The sequence below is a fragment of the Megalops cyprinoides genome, chromosome 15, assembly GCF_013368585.1.
Source record: "Megalops cyprinoides isolate fMegCyp1 chromosome 15, fMegCyp1.pri, whole genome shotgun sequence".
Classification (NCBI taxonomy): Eukaryota; Metazoa; Chordata; class Actinopteri; order Elopiformes; family Megalopidae; genus Megalops; species Megalops cyprinoides.
Genome location: NC_050597.1, coordinates 32,193,153 through 32,211,701, shown reverse-complemented (window position 1 = coordinate 32,211,701; position 18,549 = coordinate 32,193,153). Strand labels below are relative to the sequence as shown.

The 18,549-nt window shown below is 44.1% G+C and overlaps 1 protein-coding gene across 5 annotated transcripts in view; it reads left to right on the top strand.

The window, feature by feature from the left end:
- Positions 1 to 18,549, top strand: part of zmiz1a (zinc finger, MIZ-type containing 1a) — a 191,807-nt gene that overhangs the window by 166,021 nt on the left and 7,237 nt on the right. For 3 of the 5 annotated variants that reach the window (XM_036547491.1, XM_036547492.1, XM_036547493.1), the window contains 15 exons: positions 1,864 to 2,035; positions 3,255 to 3,369; positions 4,051 to 4,262; positions 4,650 to 4,848; positions 6,532 to 6,852; positions 8,788 to 8,970; positions 9,084 to 9,140; positions 9,641 to 9,809; positions 11,728 to 11,869; positions 11,956 to 12,166; positions 12,501 to 12,606; positions 13,158 to 13,318; positions 13,959 to 14,026; positions 14,142 to 14,210; positions 14,920 to 15,164. In XM_036547491.1, coding sequence (XP_036403384.1) covers positions 1,864 to 2,035; positions 3,255 to 3,369; positions 4,051 to 4,262; positions 4,650 to 4,848; positions 6,532 to 6,852; positions 8,788 to 8,970; positions 9,084 to 9,140; positions 9,641 to 9,809; positions 11,728 to 11,869; positions 11,956 to 12,166; positions 12,501 to 12,606; positions 13,158 to 13,318; positions 13,959 to 14,026; positions 14,142 to 14,210; positions 14,920 to 15,164 — 2,430 coding nt within the window. Of the gene's footprint in view, positions 1 to 1,863; positions 2,036 to 3,254; positions 3,370 to 4,050; positions 4,263 to 4,649; positions 4,849 to 6,531; positions 6,853 to 8,787; positions 8,971 to 9,083; positions 9,141 to 9,640; positions 9,810 to 11,727; positions 11,870 to 11,955; positions 12,167 to 12,500; positions 12,607 to 13,157; positions 13,319 to 13,958; positions 14,027 to 14,141; positions 14,211 to 14,919; positions 15,165 to 16,018; positions 16,091 to 17,234; positions 17,769 to 18,549 lie in introns of those variants that run through there. The other 2 variants (XM_036547495.1, XM_036547494.1) reach the window with 2 other exon arrangements.

Genomic DNA, 18,549 nt, shown 5'->3' with positions numbered 1-18,549 from the left:
GCTGCTTTATTGTGTTCCGCTGACATGAACGACTGAGCAAGTTAAGAGCAGGTCTCTTCAGCCTCTCCACCCTGGCAGATCTTTGGCTGTGCGCATCCTGTAGGAACCCCCATGCACACTGCTTTGGTGATCATGGCCTGTGAGGCATTTCATGTGCCAGGGGGAACTGGTGGGACAGGCTAACAGGGCAGCCCTAAGGAAGCACAGGCCTGACTGAGTCAGAGAACAGCAACCCCGGCAGAGCAGGACTGGAGCATCACAGTACATTACATTAATTTAGTAGACATTCTTATCTAGAGCAGAAGAGAAGAAAAGAAGTGTATCCATCCAAGTTAAATGAGCAACAGTGTCAGATCAGGCAAGCAACACTCCCAGACCTGCAAATGCATGCACCATTCAGGCATTACCACAGGTTACCCTGTGCTAACCTGAAACTAGACAGGTTAGGAAATTAAGGTTAGCCAATTACATACACTACCATATATCTCAATGTCACTAGATAAATAAGCAGCAGCTAAAACTCAGAAGTGGCCTGAGTTTTTTTTTTAAATATTTGTGGTTTTTAACTCTGCTGCCTGCTAGCTCCTCCCACTGCTACTGCTGGAGCTCTTTCTTTTCCATCTTTAGGTGTGAAGCCCCCTGACTGCTCCTCACAGGAGCTACTCTTCACCTTGAGCTCGTGTTTCGTTCCGACAAAGAGGCAGATCCGATGTTCGTAGAAAAAGACAGGCAGGTTCATTTGCACAGCTGGCCGTGGGAACATCAGCATGTAGCAGAAGTTTGTTACAGTAGGTGCATTTACATGAGTTACAGAGGGGGTGCTGTTTTTGATTGGTTTTGTGGAGCTGTGCATAGCTAAACAGCTCCCTCTCTAATTGGGTCTTTCCTGAGCCTTGTAACCTAATTGTCTCCGTAGGGTTCAAACTCAAACTTCAAATGGATGTGAGGTCCATATATGGTCATGGGGAACCCCGTGTTCCGCAGACTGTTATCGTCAAGAGGCGCCTGTTTGGCACCAGTCGGATGTAGAGACATCGCTTGTCTTCAGCGTTTGTATTCTAATACACACCACCTGTCTCCGGATCAAACGCCATGCCATTCCACAAAATCGTCTCCTAACAGGCAGCTGCGGCATACTGTTGAACTGGGAGCCGTTTCTTTTAAGCTCCTTTTTAGGAATAACAGATCTTTGATATCTGTAATCCTTAAACAAACACTATTTGTGAAAAATAGTCTTTGCTGGGAGTAACAGGAAAGATCTGTCCGAAAACACATACTTACATGGGTGTGCATTATAATAAATCAATGCTTGTTTAAAATGGCTAGTGTTACTTTAAAAATGTAGGTGTGATTCTTTTAAAAAGCATTGTAAAATCATTTTCTGCAGAGAAACACTGTAATCAAGCATGTTTATCACAATAATCCACTTCATGATTAATAAATGAATAATGAGTTTAATAATTAATGGAAAAGATTGATTAAAAATATTTGGGAAAGAAATACATTAACACCTTGTGCAATTATTGAACTGAACAAGTCAAGCAGAGATGAAATTGTGTACGTGCAAATCAGTTACCTGAGACATGCATTTGCTTTTATGTTTCTTGTTTATTTGTTGTCATTTGGGCGTGGATAATCTTCCATCCTTTATATGCACTGTAACCACAATTCTTGCTGTTTTTGAAAGACAGAATTTTTGCAATAATCAGGTTTTTGCATTAAAGATGAACTGTAAGTTCTGGATAAGATGTCTTCTGAAATGCTGATGATGTGAAGTCCAGCCCACAGAAGTGATCGGTAATGGATGCCCCCATGAGGTCAGAGGATGACATGGCTACGTGCATGTGTGTGTTTGTCCGCCAGCCCTCCTGCCATTGTGGTGTGAGGAGCTGGGGCGCCTCCTCCTCCTCCGGCACCAGAAGAGCCGTCAGGGTGACGCCCCGGTAAAGCTGGCCATGCAGATGCCCCTGGGCCCCATGAAGCCCACCCTTCCACATGGGTCAGTGCAGAAACCACACCCTCCACTCCGCTGCAGGTGTGTGTGTGTGTGTGTGTGTGTGTGTGTGCGCGCATCTTTGTGCACGCATGTGTGTGTGTGCATGTGTGTGAATGCATGTGTGTGCATGCGCATAGGTATGTGTGTGTGGTTCAGTGGGGTTCTATGAATTTTTGTTTGTGTGTCTGTGTTTGCATGCTTTTGTGTGTGTGGAGGGGGGGGACTGTGTGCAAATGTATACAGTCACTCACATGGCTACATGTATGCTTGTGGATGTGTGTGCATCTGCACATGTAAATACGTTTTCACCTTATGTACGTTCTGTGTAAATGTGTTTGTTTCCTTGCATAAAAGGATCTCAGACAGTGCAGAGCTCGAACCAAAGCCATGCAGCTCTGAGCTAAACCCTAGCGCTGGTCTCACCGAGGAGCATGCGCAAGGGTGAAGTCATGTTTCTCCGAACAGTCCATGCTCTTGTTGAGCGCTCTGGCTGCGCACCAGGCCCCTCTCAGCTGCCAGGGGCATGTTTTGAAAGTGAGGCTTGAATTTCTACCTCCTCAGGAAAGCAAATCTATGCCATTCATCCACAAGGATAAACAAAGTTCTCTGCAGAGATTAAACATGTCTCCCCCAAAACAGCATTGTAACAAGGGCTGCAGTCTGTGAGGCAGTCTTTTGTTTTAGTTTCTGGCATGCTACTATGATGGTGTGTCTTTTATTTCTTTTATTTATTTATGTATTTATTTATTTTTCGAGTTAACGTGTTGATACACAGCTGCTATCTGGGAAATCTGTTATTCTTACAATTGTCATTTAAGATGTCATTGTAAGATTGGAACTTGAAATTTGAACTTGAACATTTTCCTGTGGAAAAGGGTGTTTCTTTTCCTGACATCCATGCACCAAAGCAAGGCTCAAGCCCCTCAGCTCAAGTTACATTACATTACATTCATTACACTCTTATCCAGAGCCACTTCCAGCACAAGAGAATAGAAGTGTATCCATCCAATTTACATGAGCATCAGTGTCAGATCAGGCTAACAACATGCTCAGACCAGCGAGTTTGAGCGCAACACCATTGTAGTCCGACTACAAGTTAACTTATGCTAATCTGAAACTAAACAACATATAAAACTAACGGAAGACAAGTAGTATCTCAGTGTTAATGTATTAAAGTTAGGGATTAAACTGCAGGGGTCAGTGTGGTCGTGGCCCTCTGATGCCACGTTGCCTTCATATTTGTGCTCCTGTCCAACAGGGATGGGCCCTTCCCCTACGACTCTGTCCCCTGGCAACAAAACACCAGTCAGCCCCCAGGGTCCCTGTCTGTGGTGACCACAGTATGGGGCGTCACCAACACATCGCAAAGCCAGGTGAGGGACAGAGCATCTTGCCTCCAGGTGAACTGCAGTGTGTCAGCTTCTCATTTCACTGTTTTATTTCACTCCAAAGCACCAGACAGACACCCAGGCAGTTCTGGAGGGAAAATAAATCAGATTATGTCTTTAGAAGGTGTGAAGATATCCACCTAGAGATTTGAAATTCACCTTTTCCTCTGTAGTGATTGTACTGGACAACATATCCCAAATTGTGGCTTAATAGTCACACTGATAAAGGAGTACCGAGATGTTGTTGTAGCTCCATAAATGCCTTCCCTAGATGGCAAAATACAGTGTTTCAACCTCTACAGTTTACCTTTGTCAGTGTCACTGTCTTTTGCACCTGGAGATTAATGGATGTGCATCTGCTTCTCTTAGATGCTAAATAGATACAAATTAATAAAAAGTTTTATAAAAATGTGCATTTACATTTGCCCAACGTTTATCAGTTGTGTTTTGTTTTTGTATTTATTTGTTATTTTGGTACATCATACTGTGACGAATGACCAGGCTTGCAGCCAGAGTACCTCAGTTTTCCTGCAGAGTGATCTACAGTTTCTATGGAAGGCCATCAAAGCAAAGACACAGTTTGATTGTTTCTGTGTTGGCCCATGGTCTGCTCCAGTGTTGAGCCCTTGCTGACAAAAATCACTCTGCTGTTTATTATAAAAACAGGTCCTAGGCAACCCAATGGTGAACAGCAATCCCATGAACCCCGGTGGCAACCCCATGGCTCCAGGCATGTCTGGGAACAACCCCGGGATCATCTCACCTCAGTTCTCTGGCCAGCAGCAGCAGTACCCCACCAAATCCAGCTCCAGCCAGCCCTACGTGCAGGCGGGGGTGTATGGGCGGGGCGGCTACCCGGGAGGGGGATTCAGTGGGAGGTGAGGCACGTCTGCACCTGTGCCCAACACAGCAGAGAGCTTGGCAGACAGCAAGCTAGAACCCAAAACGTGGGCGGAGGCAGGTCAAAGGGTACGCCCATGCCTGAAAAATCATGATCTTGAAAAAATCATGAAAAAATTGAATCCAACATGCCCTGGTTTGAGAATGAAGTGAATGTCTGCTTTTTCAGTTGACACAACATGGAATAAGCCCAGTTGATTGTTAAATGTGCAAAAGCCTGTGTTGACATAATTACAGTACATTACATTATTGTTAATTAGCTGATGCTCTTATCCAGAGCAGCTTACACCATCCCTCTGAAAAAGTGGCTTGAACAGTTGTGCATGCCACAGTTCAACATAATGATCGGCATCTGTGTTCTGAAGCTACCCGGGAGGTCCGAATGCCCCTGGTGGTATGGGAATGCCCCCACACACGCGCCCTCCTGCCGACTTCACCCAGCCTGCCGCTGCTGCTGCCGCCGCGGCTGTTGCTGCCGCTGCTGCCACAGCAACTGCCACAGCCACTGCCACGGTCGCTGCCCTGCACGAGACACAGAACAAGGACATGAACCAGTATGGTCCGGTAGGAAGCAGCTACGCCCACCCCCTTACACCTAATCCAGCATCTACAGCCACACTCACCTGCCACATCTCCCACAGATACTTAAAACATATACACTCAGTGACCGCTTTATTAGATACACCTCTCTAATACTGGGTAGGACCCCCCTTTGCCCCCAGTACGGCCTGAATTCTTCCCTAATTCGTCTTCCATAATTTTTGGATTCAACAAGGTGCTGGAAACATTCCTTAGAGATTCTGCTCCATGCTGACATGATAGCATCATGCAGTAGATTTGTTGGCTGCACATTCATGCTGCAAATGTCCCGTTCCACTACATCCCAAAGGTGCTCTGTTGGATTGAGATCTGGTGACTGTGAAGGCCATTGGAGTACACTGAACTCATTGTCATGTTCCTGGAACCAGTTTGAGATGACGTGTGCTTTGTGGCATGGCGCATTATCCAGCTGGAAATTAGAAGATGGATAGACTGTGGTCATAAATGGATGCTCATGGTCAGCAACAATACTCAGGTAGGCTGTGGCATTTAAACAATGCTCAATTGGTATTGAGGTGCCTACTGTGTGCCAAGAAAATGTTCCCCACACCATTACACCACCACCTCTAGGCTGAACCTTTGACACAAGGCAGGATGGATCCATGAATTCATGTTGTTCATGCCAAATTCTGACCCTACCATCTGCATATCACAGTAGAAATCGAGATTCGTCAGACCAGGCAATGTTTTTCCAGTCGTTTACCATCCAGTTTTGATGAGTCTGTGCCCACTGTAGCCTCAGTGCCCTGTTCTTAGCTGACAGGAGTGGTACCCGGAGGGAGCTTCTGCTGCTGTTCTCAATGTTCGACGTGTTGTATGTTCAGAAATGCTTTTCTGCATAGCACTGTTGTAACTTGTGGTTATTTGGGTTACTGTCACCTTCCTGTCAGCTTGGACCAGTCTGGCCATTCTCCTCTGACCTCTGCCCGTTTTCGCCCACAGAACTGCCGCTTGCTGGATGTTTTTGTTTTTCGTACTATTCTCTATACATGCTAGAGACTGCGCGTGAAAATCCCAAGAGACCAGCCGTTTCTGAGATACTCAAGCCACCGCCTCTGGCACCAACAACCACCCCACAGTCGCTCAAGTCAATCAGATTTCCTACCCATTCTGGTGTCTGGTCTTAACAGCAAGTGAACCTCTTAGCTATATCTTCATGATTTTATGCATTGAGTTGCTGCCAGATGATTGGCTGATTAGATATTGGCATCAATAAAGAGGTATACAGGTTTACCTAATAAAATGGTCACTGAGTGTATTTATCCTTTATTTTTGTAGGTGTCACTAGGCCTAGTTACTACTTACCGCAGCTTAACTAAGCATCTATTAAATCTAACTGTAGTGTAACTTTGAAGAAAAATTTAGCTCTTTTTCTGGATCCTTCTACATAATCTTTTATGTTAATTTCTTTGAGCTCCAAACTCTTGATGTGTAGCTGAAGAACAAAGTAAAGCTAGATTATATTTGCTCAAAGTGAAGGGTGAAACGCAGTGCAATCATGATGCCGTGGGTTTAGTACTACAGCCAAAAGATGCCCAATGTTATGTTGCACATCATTCTGTCACTGTGTCATGTGGAAACTCTGATGTGAATTCTGCAGGTATTAGGTATTAGGAGGTACTAACTCATGCTGCTTCTCTCCTACAGATGTGTTCCTCTTTCCAGATGGGCCCAACCCAGGCCTACAACAGCCAGTTCCTGAACCAGCCAGGCCCCCGCAGCCCCCCCTCCATGCAGCCCGACATGAGCATGAGCCCTGTGGGGATGGGCGGGGGAATGGGTGGGGTTATGGGCGGGGGTATGAATGCCTCTGGCATGAGCGGGCCGCCCATGAGCATGAGCCAGCCCAGAGCCCAGGGCATGAGCCCCTTCGGCGGCCATGGCCAGCGCATGCCCCAGCAGGGATACCCCGGGCCCAGGTCCCAGGTGCTCCCCATGCAGGCCATGAAGAGGCCCTACTCAGGGGAGGTCAGAGGCACCCCTTTGCCAACCCATAAAACATGTCCTGGTCTCCCCTCTAAAGTGGGAAAGTGTTTAGTGGAATGCAAATAGCATTCATACCACAGCTTTTACTGACTTTTTAATTGACCTGCCACCACGCTTAGTTGTGATGCAACAGAGAAATGAAATTAGAAATGTATATTTGTGTCCCCCAGTGCTCTGACACAGTTAGATCCACAACATTCATAAGACTCCTTGTCATTTGATTTGCTGTCTGAATCTAGCATCTTGTTTTGCACCTGGACATTACATGAGTCACACAGGTGCCCATTTAGAATATAAGAACATATGATGAGAACAGGCCATTCGGCCCAACTAAACTCGCATTACAATTAGAGAATATCCAAAACTGCATCAAGTCTGGACTTGAACACAGCAAGGGTCTCTGCCTCAACTACATGACCTGGCAACCTATTCCATGTATCGATAACTCTTTAAAAACTCTAACACTTCCTTATATCAGTGCAGAACTTACTCTTAACTAGTTTCCATTTATGTCCCCTTATTCTACAAACTGAACTCACCCTAAAAAATGTATTGTAGTTAACCTTATTGAGTCCTGTCATAAATTTAAAAACCTCTATTAAATCACCCCTAAGTCTCCTCTTGCTAAGTCTAAATAGGTTAAGTAATTTGAGTCTTTCCTCGTAGCTTTTATATTTCATACCAGGAACTAATTCAGTTGCCCTTCTTTGAACTTTTTCAGGAACCTCAATATCTTTCTTGCCCAGAACTGTACACAATATTCCAAGTGAGGTCTGACTAAAGCATTGTATAATTTCAATATAATCTCTTTAGATTTATAAGTAATACTTTTGGCTACATATCCTAGCATCCTGTTGGCCTTTTTTGCTGCTACAACACACTGCCTAGATCCTGTTAAGCTTGGGTCAACTATTGCTCCCAAGTCTTTTTCAAATTGAGCACATTCTAGTTTTTTCCCCCCATGCAGTAGTCTTGTCTAAGGTTCTTATTTCCCACATGCAAGGCTTTACATTTAGCTAAATTGAATGTCATCTGCCAGGTATCTTCCCACTTTTGGATGCTGTTTAGGTCTTCTGGTATTACCTTAGTTGATTCTATACTGTTGGCTAGACCCCCTTGTTTTGTATCATCTGCAAATTTTACTATTTTACTACTAACCTCTGCATGAAGATCATTTATGTATATAAGGAATAGCAAAGGCCCCAACAACGATCCCTACGGGACTCCACTTCATACATGACCCTGCTCTGATACACTTCCTCCTGCAGTTACAGTCTGCTTTCTACTAGACAACCAACTTCGAACTCACTCAGTGATAGCTGCTGTAATTCCTGCAGATTTCATTTTCACTATGAGCCTCTCATGTGGTACTTTTGTCGAATGCCTTTTGAAAGTCCAAATAGATAGTATCATAAGCTTGGTTTGAGTCTAAACACACTATAGCTTCCTCAAAAAAGTCCAGGAGGTTTGTTAAGCATGATCTCCCTCTGCAAAAACCATGCTGGCTGTCATATAAAATACCATTTTGTTCAAGGAATAATTCCAAATTATCCCTAATGATGGATTCCAGTAATTTACATGTGATACAAATTAAGCTGACAGGCCTATAATTTCCTGGATCAGTCCGGTCTCCTTTCTAGTAGATAGGTATTACACTGCCATGTTTCCAGTTATCTGGTATTTCTCCAGTGAAATGAAATGAGATTGCTTAAAAATAACTGTCAGAGGCTTGTAAACCACTTTGGCTAGTTTTCTGAGAACTCTTGGATATATTCCATCGGGGCCTGCTGCCTTATTTGTTTTAAGTTTTTGAAGTTTATCTAGTACTTCTGCATCATTTAAATCAATTTCTTCCATTTCTAACATATCCTGACAGTTCTATTTGAATTCATTTTGTTCTTTCTCCCACCCCCTCAGTGTAATTATGGAAACCACCAGTATGGACCAAATAGCCAGTACCCCACCCATCAGGGGCAATACCCCACCCCCAGCCAGAGCAGGCCACTACGGTCCCCCAGCTATCCTGCGCAGAGGATTCAGGGCCAACAGGGCCCTGGGCAGTACCCTCCTCCAGGGGTGGGCATGGGGCCCTATTACAAAGTAAGACCTCACTGCGGATGTCACCTTTGCTTACAGTCTGTGCTGCACCAGACCACACTCACAGTATACATTTCAGTTTCATATGCAAGTACCTTTTTATTTATTTTTTTCAGCAAGAGCCATTTAATGGACTGAGTGGATATACTTACAACCAGGGAAGTGTCAATGGGGTATGTTACATCGCTGCTATCACTGTTTCTTTGGTCATAAAGTTTCTGCCAAGAACTGTATTCACTGTCTCCACTGTGAACTTTAGTCTCATAAACTTTAATTACCTTCGTCTCTGTTATGAAATGTATTCGCTACTGTTATGTACACAGTAAACATAAACTTAACAGTGCAAAAAACGACTTGTTCAATGCTTTAATTCCATTGAGGAGCCACCAGTATGTCATTTACATTTATTGGCTTTGTAAATTCCCTGTTAATTTTACACTTACAGTCTGTACAGCTCAAAATGTCTTCTCTAGTAGTGAATTTTAGTTTAGCCACTCCTCTCTGCTTAGTGAACATCTTGCCTGGTTTTCTGTTCAGCCTTGCCGTCTGAGTGAATGAGATGGTTGTTTATATTGTTGCTGATCTGTGTTGAAGCAGTTATAGAATCTTAATCTAAGCATGTAGCTGGGCTCTGCTTTCCGGTAACCAATGCCTGTTTCTCTCTCCATGGCAGCCCCCTCGGCCTGTAGGTAACTACCCCCAATCTCCGGTACCGGGCAACCCCACTCCTCCCATGACCCCAGTGAGTAGTGTACATCCGTACTTGTCCCCAAACCAGGATGTGAAGCCACCCTTTCACACAGAAATGAAACCAAATATCGCTGCTGTCCCCCCTCCCCTGAGTGAGTACGCCTACCCTCCCACTGTCCCGCCTCCCCAAAAAACCCCAAAATGCACACATTCCGCACATTACTTGGTTCTTTCAACAGCCCATAAACACAGATTTGTGATCAGGGCTGTGAGCCTTCAGCTAAAGACAACATGAATTCATGGACTCTGCTGCTTTGTGGGTGATGGTACCTGTCAGCTGAGAGACTCAAAGTGATCAGTTATAACTAATGACTGTATCAGAGAAATAAAACATCATGCTAAGAGCTGCCTGCTAATAAAGTGCAGCCCATAAGCCAAATATTGTGTATTAATGAACAAACTGTAGTTGACCAATATTGTCATCACCAGTCTTGATTAAATGGTCATGGAAAAAGCCAGCTGACTGCCTTTCTGTAAAGTACTGTAAAAACCACTTTCTTAAATAAGCAGTATGTTACATATGAGTCAAGTATTACTTGAAGTTCTGTTGCTAGTGTTTATATATCATTTTAGGTATAAAATAAGAATGAAATCTGAAACTGAGGGGGCAGTTTCACCCGTAACTAGATTCAGGCTAAATTGCTGTCACAGTGGGGTGTCAGTCAGGACACAGGAGTCAGGTTCCGGGTTCAGATGTTTATTGGGGATTTTGGAATGGGTGGATGTGTGTGTGTGTGAGAGTGTGTGTGTGAGTTGCATGTGTTGTGAGGGTGTGTGTGGTTTTCTGGAAATATTTAGAAGAACAATAAATCAGAACTGATGGATCATATTTGAATATGCAATATACAATGCCACATTGTAGTGCTATTATAGCAATTATATACATACATTTATCTGTATTCAATATATACAAGCAGGCGTTCAAACGGTATTGCAATGTACATTGCACTAAGATCACTATTACTGACATGTAGGCTGCATCAACGGTTACAGCTATGAGAACATCTATACATGAAGGACAAACACTATCTTAATTGACGCACACACACACCCTTCTCTCTCTACAGACAATTGTATTACAACCAGTTGAACTTAGGCATACTACTTACTTTGGCACAGACGCACACAATAACAACACAATGCTTGGTCCCCAAGGGCTTGGTCTCCCCAGTTCTACACTCTGCAGGTGTTGGCATGGTATTGAGGTAGGAGAGGTCACCACCACCTTTATATTGTCCCGTATCCTTGGCCCTATTGAGGCTCTGAGTGGTGGCCAAAGGATACGGACAGTTCAGAGGGCAAATGGTGACCTGTGGGCCGTCCTTGGGGGTGCGCCTGTGCCTTGGGATACCTGCGGGGGTCCTGCTGATAAGGGGAGCTGCAGGACCGGTTTGGGCAGGTTTCAACTAGGTTGTAAACAAAGTGTCTGTGAGAGGCGGGGATGGTGCGCAAACAAAGACAAAGACAGACAAAGACAGAAACATGTGGCCCTTTTCTACAGTATCTGTGTTTCACATCGCTACTTCAAAGGTTGTGTGATTTTTCAAATGGCAAGTGGCATTTCTACAGTATGTGTATGGTGCATAAGACTAAGGGGTATACATTTATGTTTAAGTGTGCATTTATGTACTGTATATATAAATCAAACATTCTGAAATGGTATGACCTGTAATTGTAATACCTATGATTGGGTTATTATTCTAAACTGCACACATACTTCCCCCCTCTCTAAGGGGTTTACATAGATTACATTTGATCCATTTATACAGTTGAATGCTTACAAAAGTGATCTTAGATTAAGTGCTTATTTTGAGGGTGCAGCCACAAAGCCAACTTAGCATTAGATCCTCCAACCTTCTGGAGCTTCCCAGCCGCTACTATGTGTATTCACGCCGCTTCCCAGGCAGCACTCTAACTCTGTTCTCTGGCAAACATGAGAAAGCAGGGTGATTGCTTTGCCATGGATACTGAAAGGGAGGAGTGGTCACGCTCTCTCTCTTGCCCTCTAAGCCAATCCCAACGAAGAGCTGCGGCTGACATTCCCGGTCAGAGACGGAGTCGTCCTGCAGCCCTTCCGCCTGGAGCACAACCTGGCCGTCAGCAACCATGTCTTCCACCTGCGCCCATCTGTACACCAGACTCTCATGTGGAGGTGGGTATGCCACACCGTGCCATGCTGTGCAATGCTCTAGTGTGATTGGCTGATTAAGTTCATGCCTCATGTGCCCCCCCATGCAGGTCAGACCTGGAGCTGCAGTTTAAGTGCTACCACCATGAGGACCGGCAGATGAACACCAACTGGCCAATGTCTGTGCAGGTCAGCGTCAATGCCACACCCCTCACCATTGAGAGAGGCGACAACAAGACCTCCCACAAGCCCCTGCACCTGAAGCATGTGTGCCAGCCAGGGAGGAACACCATCCAGATTACTGTTACAGCCTGTTGCTGCGTGAGTCCCAACCTCCTACACAAAAGCCGCCAATTAGAGACCCTCAAAGTCTTGGTTTCCTTGTCCCTGAAAATTAAAATGAAAATTAATTTTAAAACTAACATGGTTAACATGAAGAGAAAAATCATGAATCTTTTGTACTTGCAGTATCCATAAACCTTATAAGGACAAACTAAGTTGTATTTAAATAGAATTTATGATAGTTACAGTAATCGAAGAATGTGATAGTAATAGTAAGACTTAAATAACAGTAGTAAGATGTCTGAAAACAGCAGTAGGTGCCTGTGAAATGTGTGTGCTTTTGCCGTGACTGAGGTCTCTAGTCTCCTTGCAGTCCCACCTATTCGTGCTGCAGCTGGTGCACCGGCCATCAGTGCGCTCCGTTCTGCAGGGCTTGCTGAAGAAGAGGCTGCTTCCAGCAGAGCATTGCATCAACAAAAGTATGCTTGGCCTCTCAATGTCGGGAGCGTAAGGACATGAAACCCAGGGAAAGTGGTTGAACATACCAAGTATTAATCAGCCTTTCATAGGTTTAGCGTGTGCTTTGTGAGTGCAGCTAAACTTTATTTCTGCATTGCATGTTCAAAATATTATTGACTTTTTTCCCCAGAAACCCTGAAGTTAATTTCAGCCACTAATTACTGTATACATGCCTGTTAAGTACATGTCAAAAATGGTGTTTGGGTTGGTCGGATGTGCTGTCCTCCATTTGCTATTTGCTTTGCTCTGGTACATTGTGGGACTTGTAGTGTGAAAAATAACTGTAGACTGCATGTGAATGTATTGGAAGATTGTATTTGTCTTGCTTCAGTGCTGCTGCGTAAGTACAGAGGGTGTGATGTAGTAAAACTGGCACTTCCAAAAGGCTGAGAAAGGGGTAAAAAGCATAAAGAAAATGCTAATTAAAAGTACACACTGAGGACATCTTTGCCCTTGTTTTATACTTTGCCCTCCCCCCTTGCCTCTAATTCTGATCACCCATTTTCCCCAGTCAAGCGGAACTTCAGCAGTGTGGCCGTGTCATCGGGCAAAGCAACATTAAACAGGGAGGACAGCGTGGAGCAGACGGCCATCAAGGTGTCCCTCAAGTGCCCCATCACCTTCCGCAGAATACAGCTTCCGGCCAGGGGCCACGACTGTAAACATGTCCAGGCAAGTGGGGGCCCCAAACTGTTTCCCCAAGATGGGTTTTACACTGATCCCAGTACAGCATTCAGCATCCACTGCCCATCTTCTGAAAAACCTCATAGTGTCACACTTAGTTCAGTGTTCAGTGTCTGTAATGTCACACTGATCCTACTATAGCCTTCAATTCAATTCAATTCAATTCATTTTTATTTGTATAGCGATTTTTACAACACAAGTTGTCACAAAGCAGCTTTACATTGTTCCCAGGCCTGAGACCCCCTGAGAGCAAGCCTAAGGCAACAGTGGCAAGGAAAAACTCATTATCAGGAAGAAACCTTGAGCAGAACCGGGCTCAGAGGCCATCTGCTTCTGGCCTGCACTGGGCAGATAGAGTTAAAGACAAGTTATACAATGTACTTTAAGATATTTAAGATTGATAGACAATAGTAATTAACAGCAGAGCGATTATAAGAATGTCTCCTAGGATGTCCGGTCCTTGGAATGCAGTTGGCTTTGATGGGCAGGGCAGTGAGGTAATGCCTTCAGCATCTGCCACCTTTCTTCTGAAAAAGCTCACAACATCACACTGATCCTAGTACAGTGTTCAGCATCTGCTGCCCTTCTTCTGAAAAAGCTCATAAGCGTTTGTTTTCTCACCCTGCAGTGTTTTGATCTGGAATCCTACCTGCAGCTGAACTGTGAGCGGGGGACGTGGAGGTGCCCAGTGTGCAAGTAAGTGGAATCATTTAAATGACAAACAACACTCTGGAGATTCACATCTGGCTGAGTTTGGGAACTGTAAGTAATGAGTGTCTCTCTCTGCACTCCACCCCCCCCCCCCCCCAAGTAAAACGGCATTGTTGGAGGGACTGGAGGTCGACCAGTACATGTGGGGTATTCTGAACGGCATACAAAAGTAAGTTCTCTCTGTTCCTGGAACCCTTTAAGAAATAATAACACACTTTGTCATGGCCTTACTGTCTAGTCTTTAACAGTAGAATATGTCTTGGATACTGTTAGAAGTTATAATACATGGATGTATATATTTTTATAGGGATAAGATTGCTATAGAACTGTGTCACTGTCCAAAAAAAGAAAAACGCTGAGTGAAATGGCTAGCATCACCCCATGGTGTGGTGTTCAAAGCATAATCAACAGGTAGACAAGTCATCTGTAATAAACAAACACAGGACTGGAAGACCCCAAAAAGCCATCTAAGAGGGATGAGGAAGACATGAAGATAGTATCTCAAAGACACTAAAAGAATATGGATTAGGCTCAGATGTCATTATCCAATCCCAAACAGTACGAAGGCCACTCTAGAGTAAGGATGTGTTGCAGTAAGAACTCATCTGCAAAGTAAGCTATATGAGAAGAAAAGGCTAAAATATTCACAAATTTTTGCTTTCCTCATGTAAAAAAAGGGCTAAATCCCTAAATCATTTTGCACAGCATTGTGAATCATTCTCATTGACATAGTGTTCTCTCGCTCTCCGAACGAAGTGCAGACATCACCGGTGTGTGCACGTCCTTCAGCTAATGTCTCAAAGAATGTATGGGAAGTTCATTTGCTTAAAGGGCACTGACCCTGCAGCATGCGGTGTGTCCTGCACTTTCTTCCACAGCTCAGAGTTTGAGGAGGTCACCATTGACCCCACATGCAGCTGGAGGCCAGTCACCATGAAGTCAGATGTCCACATCAAGGAGGACCCGGATGGCCCCCTGGCCAAGCACTTCAAGACCATGAGCCCCAGCCAGATGATCCTTCCCAACGTGATGAACACGATCGCGCAGCTGGGGTCTGGCCCCATCCCCTACCCGCCAGTCCCCCCTGCGCATGGGGGCAGCAGCGGAGAGTACAGTGGCCAAGGTAGGACCTGCCAATCAAGCAGGCCAGCCAGGCGCAGGACCATTGGACCCAGAGCTGCTCGTTACACCAATTTCTATGTCTGAAGTTCATTTACAAAGAATGCATGAAGATAGATCCTGGAAGGGCTTTCCCTCTTTAAAATGATTTGGCCAGTTCAGAGTGATAAAGTCTTTTTTTCTTTACCCTTCTACCTTTGCTTAGCAAATTATGACGACCTTGTAATTACAAGCGTACAGGGTTGGGAGGGTTACTTTTAATATGTATTCCACTACAGATTCCAGAATACTTGCCCTAAAATGTAGTTTGTAATGTATTGTTAGATTACTCAAGGTAAGTAACGTAATCTAAATACTTTGGATTTAATGTGTTTTTAATTTTTAAAAATATGTAATTAGAAGTGTGAATGTGGTGTATACTTGGGTGATTCTCACAAACTCTGTCCAAGTGATGTCAAAATCTAAATAGCTAAACTTGAGTGATTTTTTTTACTGCGATACATAAAATACAGTCTATATTGTTTAATTATGACAACATTTCACATGGGAAACAAAACATTTAAAGCATTTGATGAAAGTTTTATAAGGACGTGCACCAATACTAGCTAGCTGAATAGCTAATCCAGTGCAGCCAAACTACACTATATGGACAAAAGTATTTGGATGCCTGACCATTACACCAACAGGGACTGTAATGACATTGTATTCAAATACATATCGTTGCTGTTGGGCGGAGACTTCGTATCTCCATATTTTGTCATTTTTATTTTTTTTCATAAATCAATGCTATTAGTCACCCTTTATGTCTGTCTGTGGGTTTTACAAATATTTACACCCCGCCCGTTTCCTTGAATGAAGTGCCGCACATGGCTGAGCTGAAGGTGAACAGCGACGAGGTGATTTCATCTGACTTCGTCTGATGCATCTGAGGTAAGTAGCTCAGGTAAAAAATGGCTGAGGTAAAAAATGTTTTCAAATTAGCCCTAGGTTGCAAACTCAGTTAAAAATATGCAGTGTATATTAATCAAATTTAGCCCTGATGTTAACATTGTGCTTATAGATGGAAGTGTTTGCTGAGGAGACTAGTGTAGCTAGCTAGCGATGTGACAAGAAATGATCAGAGTATTCATAGGCTTTCTCTCGCTAGATCAATCCCTTCTTCATCGAAAGTAATACTTATTAGAAAACTCAATTAAAACTCTGTCCATTATTGAAACGCCGATGATAGATTAAGTATAGCAGCTAGCTTGCTGAGGAGTCTAGATAGTAAGCTATATGACAAGAAATGATCAGACTAATGTTATAGCCTATCGTTCACTTGATCAGTCGCTACTTAAAATTGTTTGCTTCCATGTGGCATAGAAACACATGGCTACAAAGATAAAGAGTGAAAACATGCTATGGTATGTGACTAGCCATTTAGCGTGTGTGCTAAAACCGGCGCGATTAGAAAACTAGATTTGAAAAATGCTCGCTAATTTTAGCTTTGAGGAAACAGCGATTTAACATTAAAATATAGCAAATGCAAACTGAAAACCATGAGAAGCTTAATAACGCTAATGAAAACATAACAAACCATGCAACTTCTTGCCTCAACATGATGCTACTGTAACCTTTTGAGGCACACTAAGCTGATATTACCGGGGGTTTTTTGTTCGTTTTTTTACAGTAGCAATGTCTGTGTCCCTGGATGGAAATATGTGCGATGGTCAGTGTGTCATATGAGGAGGCAAACAAGCTAAGGCCAGTTGTAGACACAGATACAGACAGTGACAGCTCAGATGGCGAGAGCAACAGAGAGGAAGACCCAGGAGTAGGGAGAGGTGATCCCAGCTCAGAGAGAGAAGATGAGGAGACAGCACTAGAGAGTGTAGAGAGAGAGGAATTTAAAGTGGACACAGGTAGAGTGAATAATGTGTTAATGATTGATGAGTTGTATAGGAATTTATATTACAATGTATAATGAGTGCTAATGAGTGTTGAGTGCACATTTCACAGCAGTAGTCACAGTGGGTAATACAGACACACACACGCACACACACACTAATGTTTTTTTGTTGTTGTATTTTTTAAGATTCCCATGATGGGGCTGAGGATGACACAGTTGGAGGAAGAAAGCGCAAGAATGAAAGTAATTGGAAGAAGTGTGTGCAGAAAAGGAGAAGAATGATAGGACGGCCCTACATTGGGAGGAGCAAGAAGGAAGAGGTTACCAAGGAGCCCCGGGTGATGGGACCGAGATGCCAGTCAGCTGCATATGTGAAGTCTTCCAAGCACTGCAGTAAAATAGGAGAGGCAGACAGAGAGAGGATTTTTAAATGGAGAACATGAACTGGGAAGAGAAAAGGATGTATGTGCGATGTCACCCCAGTACAGAGGAGAAGGGGGTCTGAAAATTCAAGAAGGTAATCTACTCTTGTTTTCTTTTTAAATGTTGATGAGGAGAGAAGGAGGGTGTGCAGGAGTTTGCTTTTGGCAACGCTTGGAATAGGGGAATGGTCTGCCCTTAACTGGGTGAAAGACACAGGCAATACACAGAAGAATGCAGCATCATGCCACAGAGGTGAGGCTCGTGTTCATGAGGAGTTTTCTACAGGATCTCCCTAAGGTGCCCTCCCACTACTGTAGGTCATCAACATCAAAACAGTACCTGGAGCCTGTCTTTCAGTCCATGATTGACCTGCATAAAGTGTACCATCGTGCTGCTGAGGAGAAGATGCTGAGACCGTTATCAAGGCAGGTGTTCTCAGAAGAATTTAAGCGGCAGAACCTGGGTCTTTACCATCCAAAGAAGGACTAGTGTAACACCTGCTGCTTCTTCAAGGCTGGCAACTTGCCAGATAATGAATGGCAGGACCACTTTCTTAATAAGGAAGAGGCCCATGCGGCAAAAGTGCAGGACAAAAATGATGCGAATGACCATGGTTGTCTGCATGAATCTGCAAGCCCTCCTCCTCTGCCCCAGATTGAAAGCGTCAGCGCTTTACTACAAGACAAAACTCGCCGTCCACAGCTTTACAATTTATGACATGTCTACGCACAATGCCACTTGCTATGTCTGGCATGAAGGTGAGGGATCACTGGCTGCCAGTGAGTTTGCATCATGTGTCACCTATTTCCTCTCTGAGCATAAGGAGTATGAGGAGTACATTTTGTGGAGTGATGGTTGTGGGTACCAAAACTGCAATTCGGTGCTCAGCAACGCTCTTCTAATGTTTGCCACAGGGATGAAAAAGGTAGTCACCCTGGAGAAGGGGCACACACAGATGGAATGTGACTCAGTGCACAGTGTCATTGAGAGGCGTCTGAGAAACCAGGAAATCTATGTCCCGGCTGAATATATTGCCCTGATGAAGAGGGTGCGGTCCAAGCCCAACCCGTATGAAGTC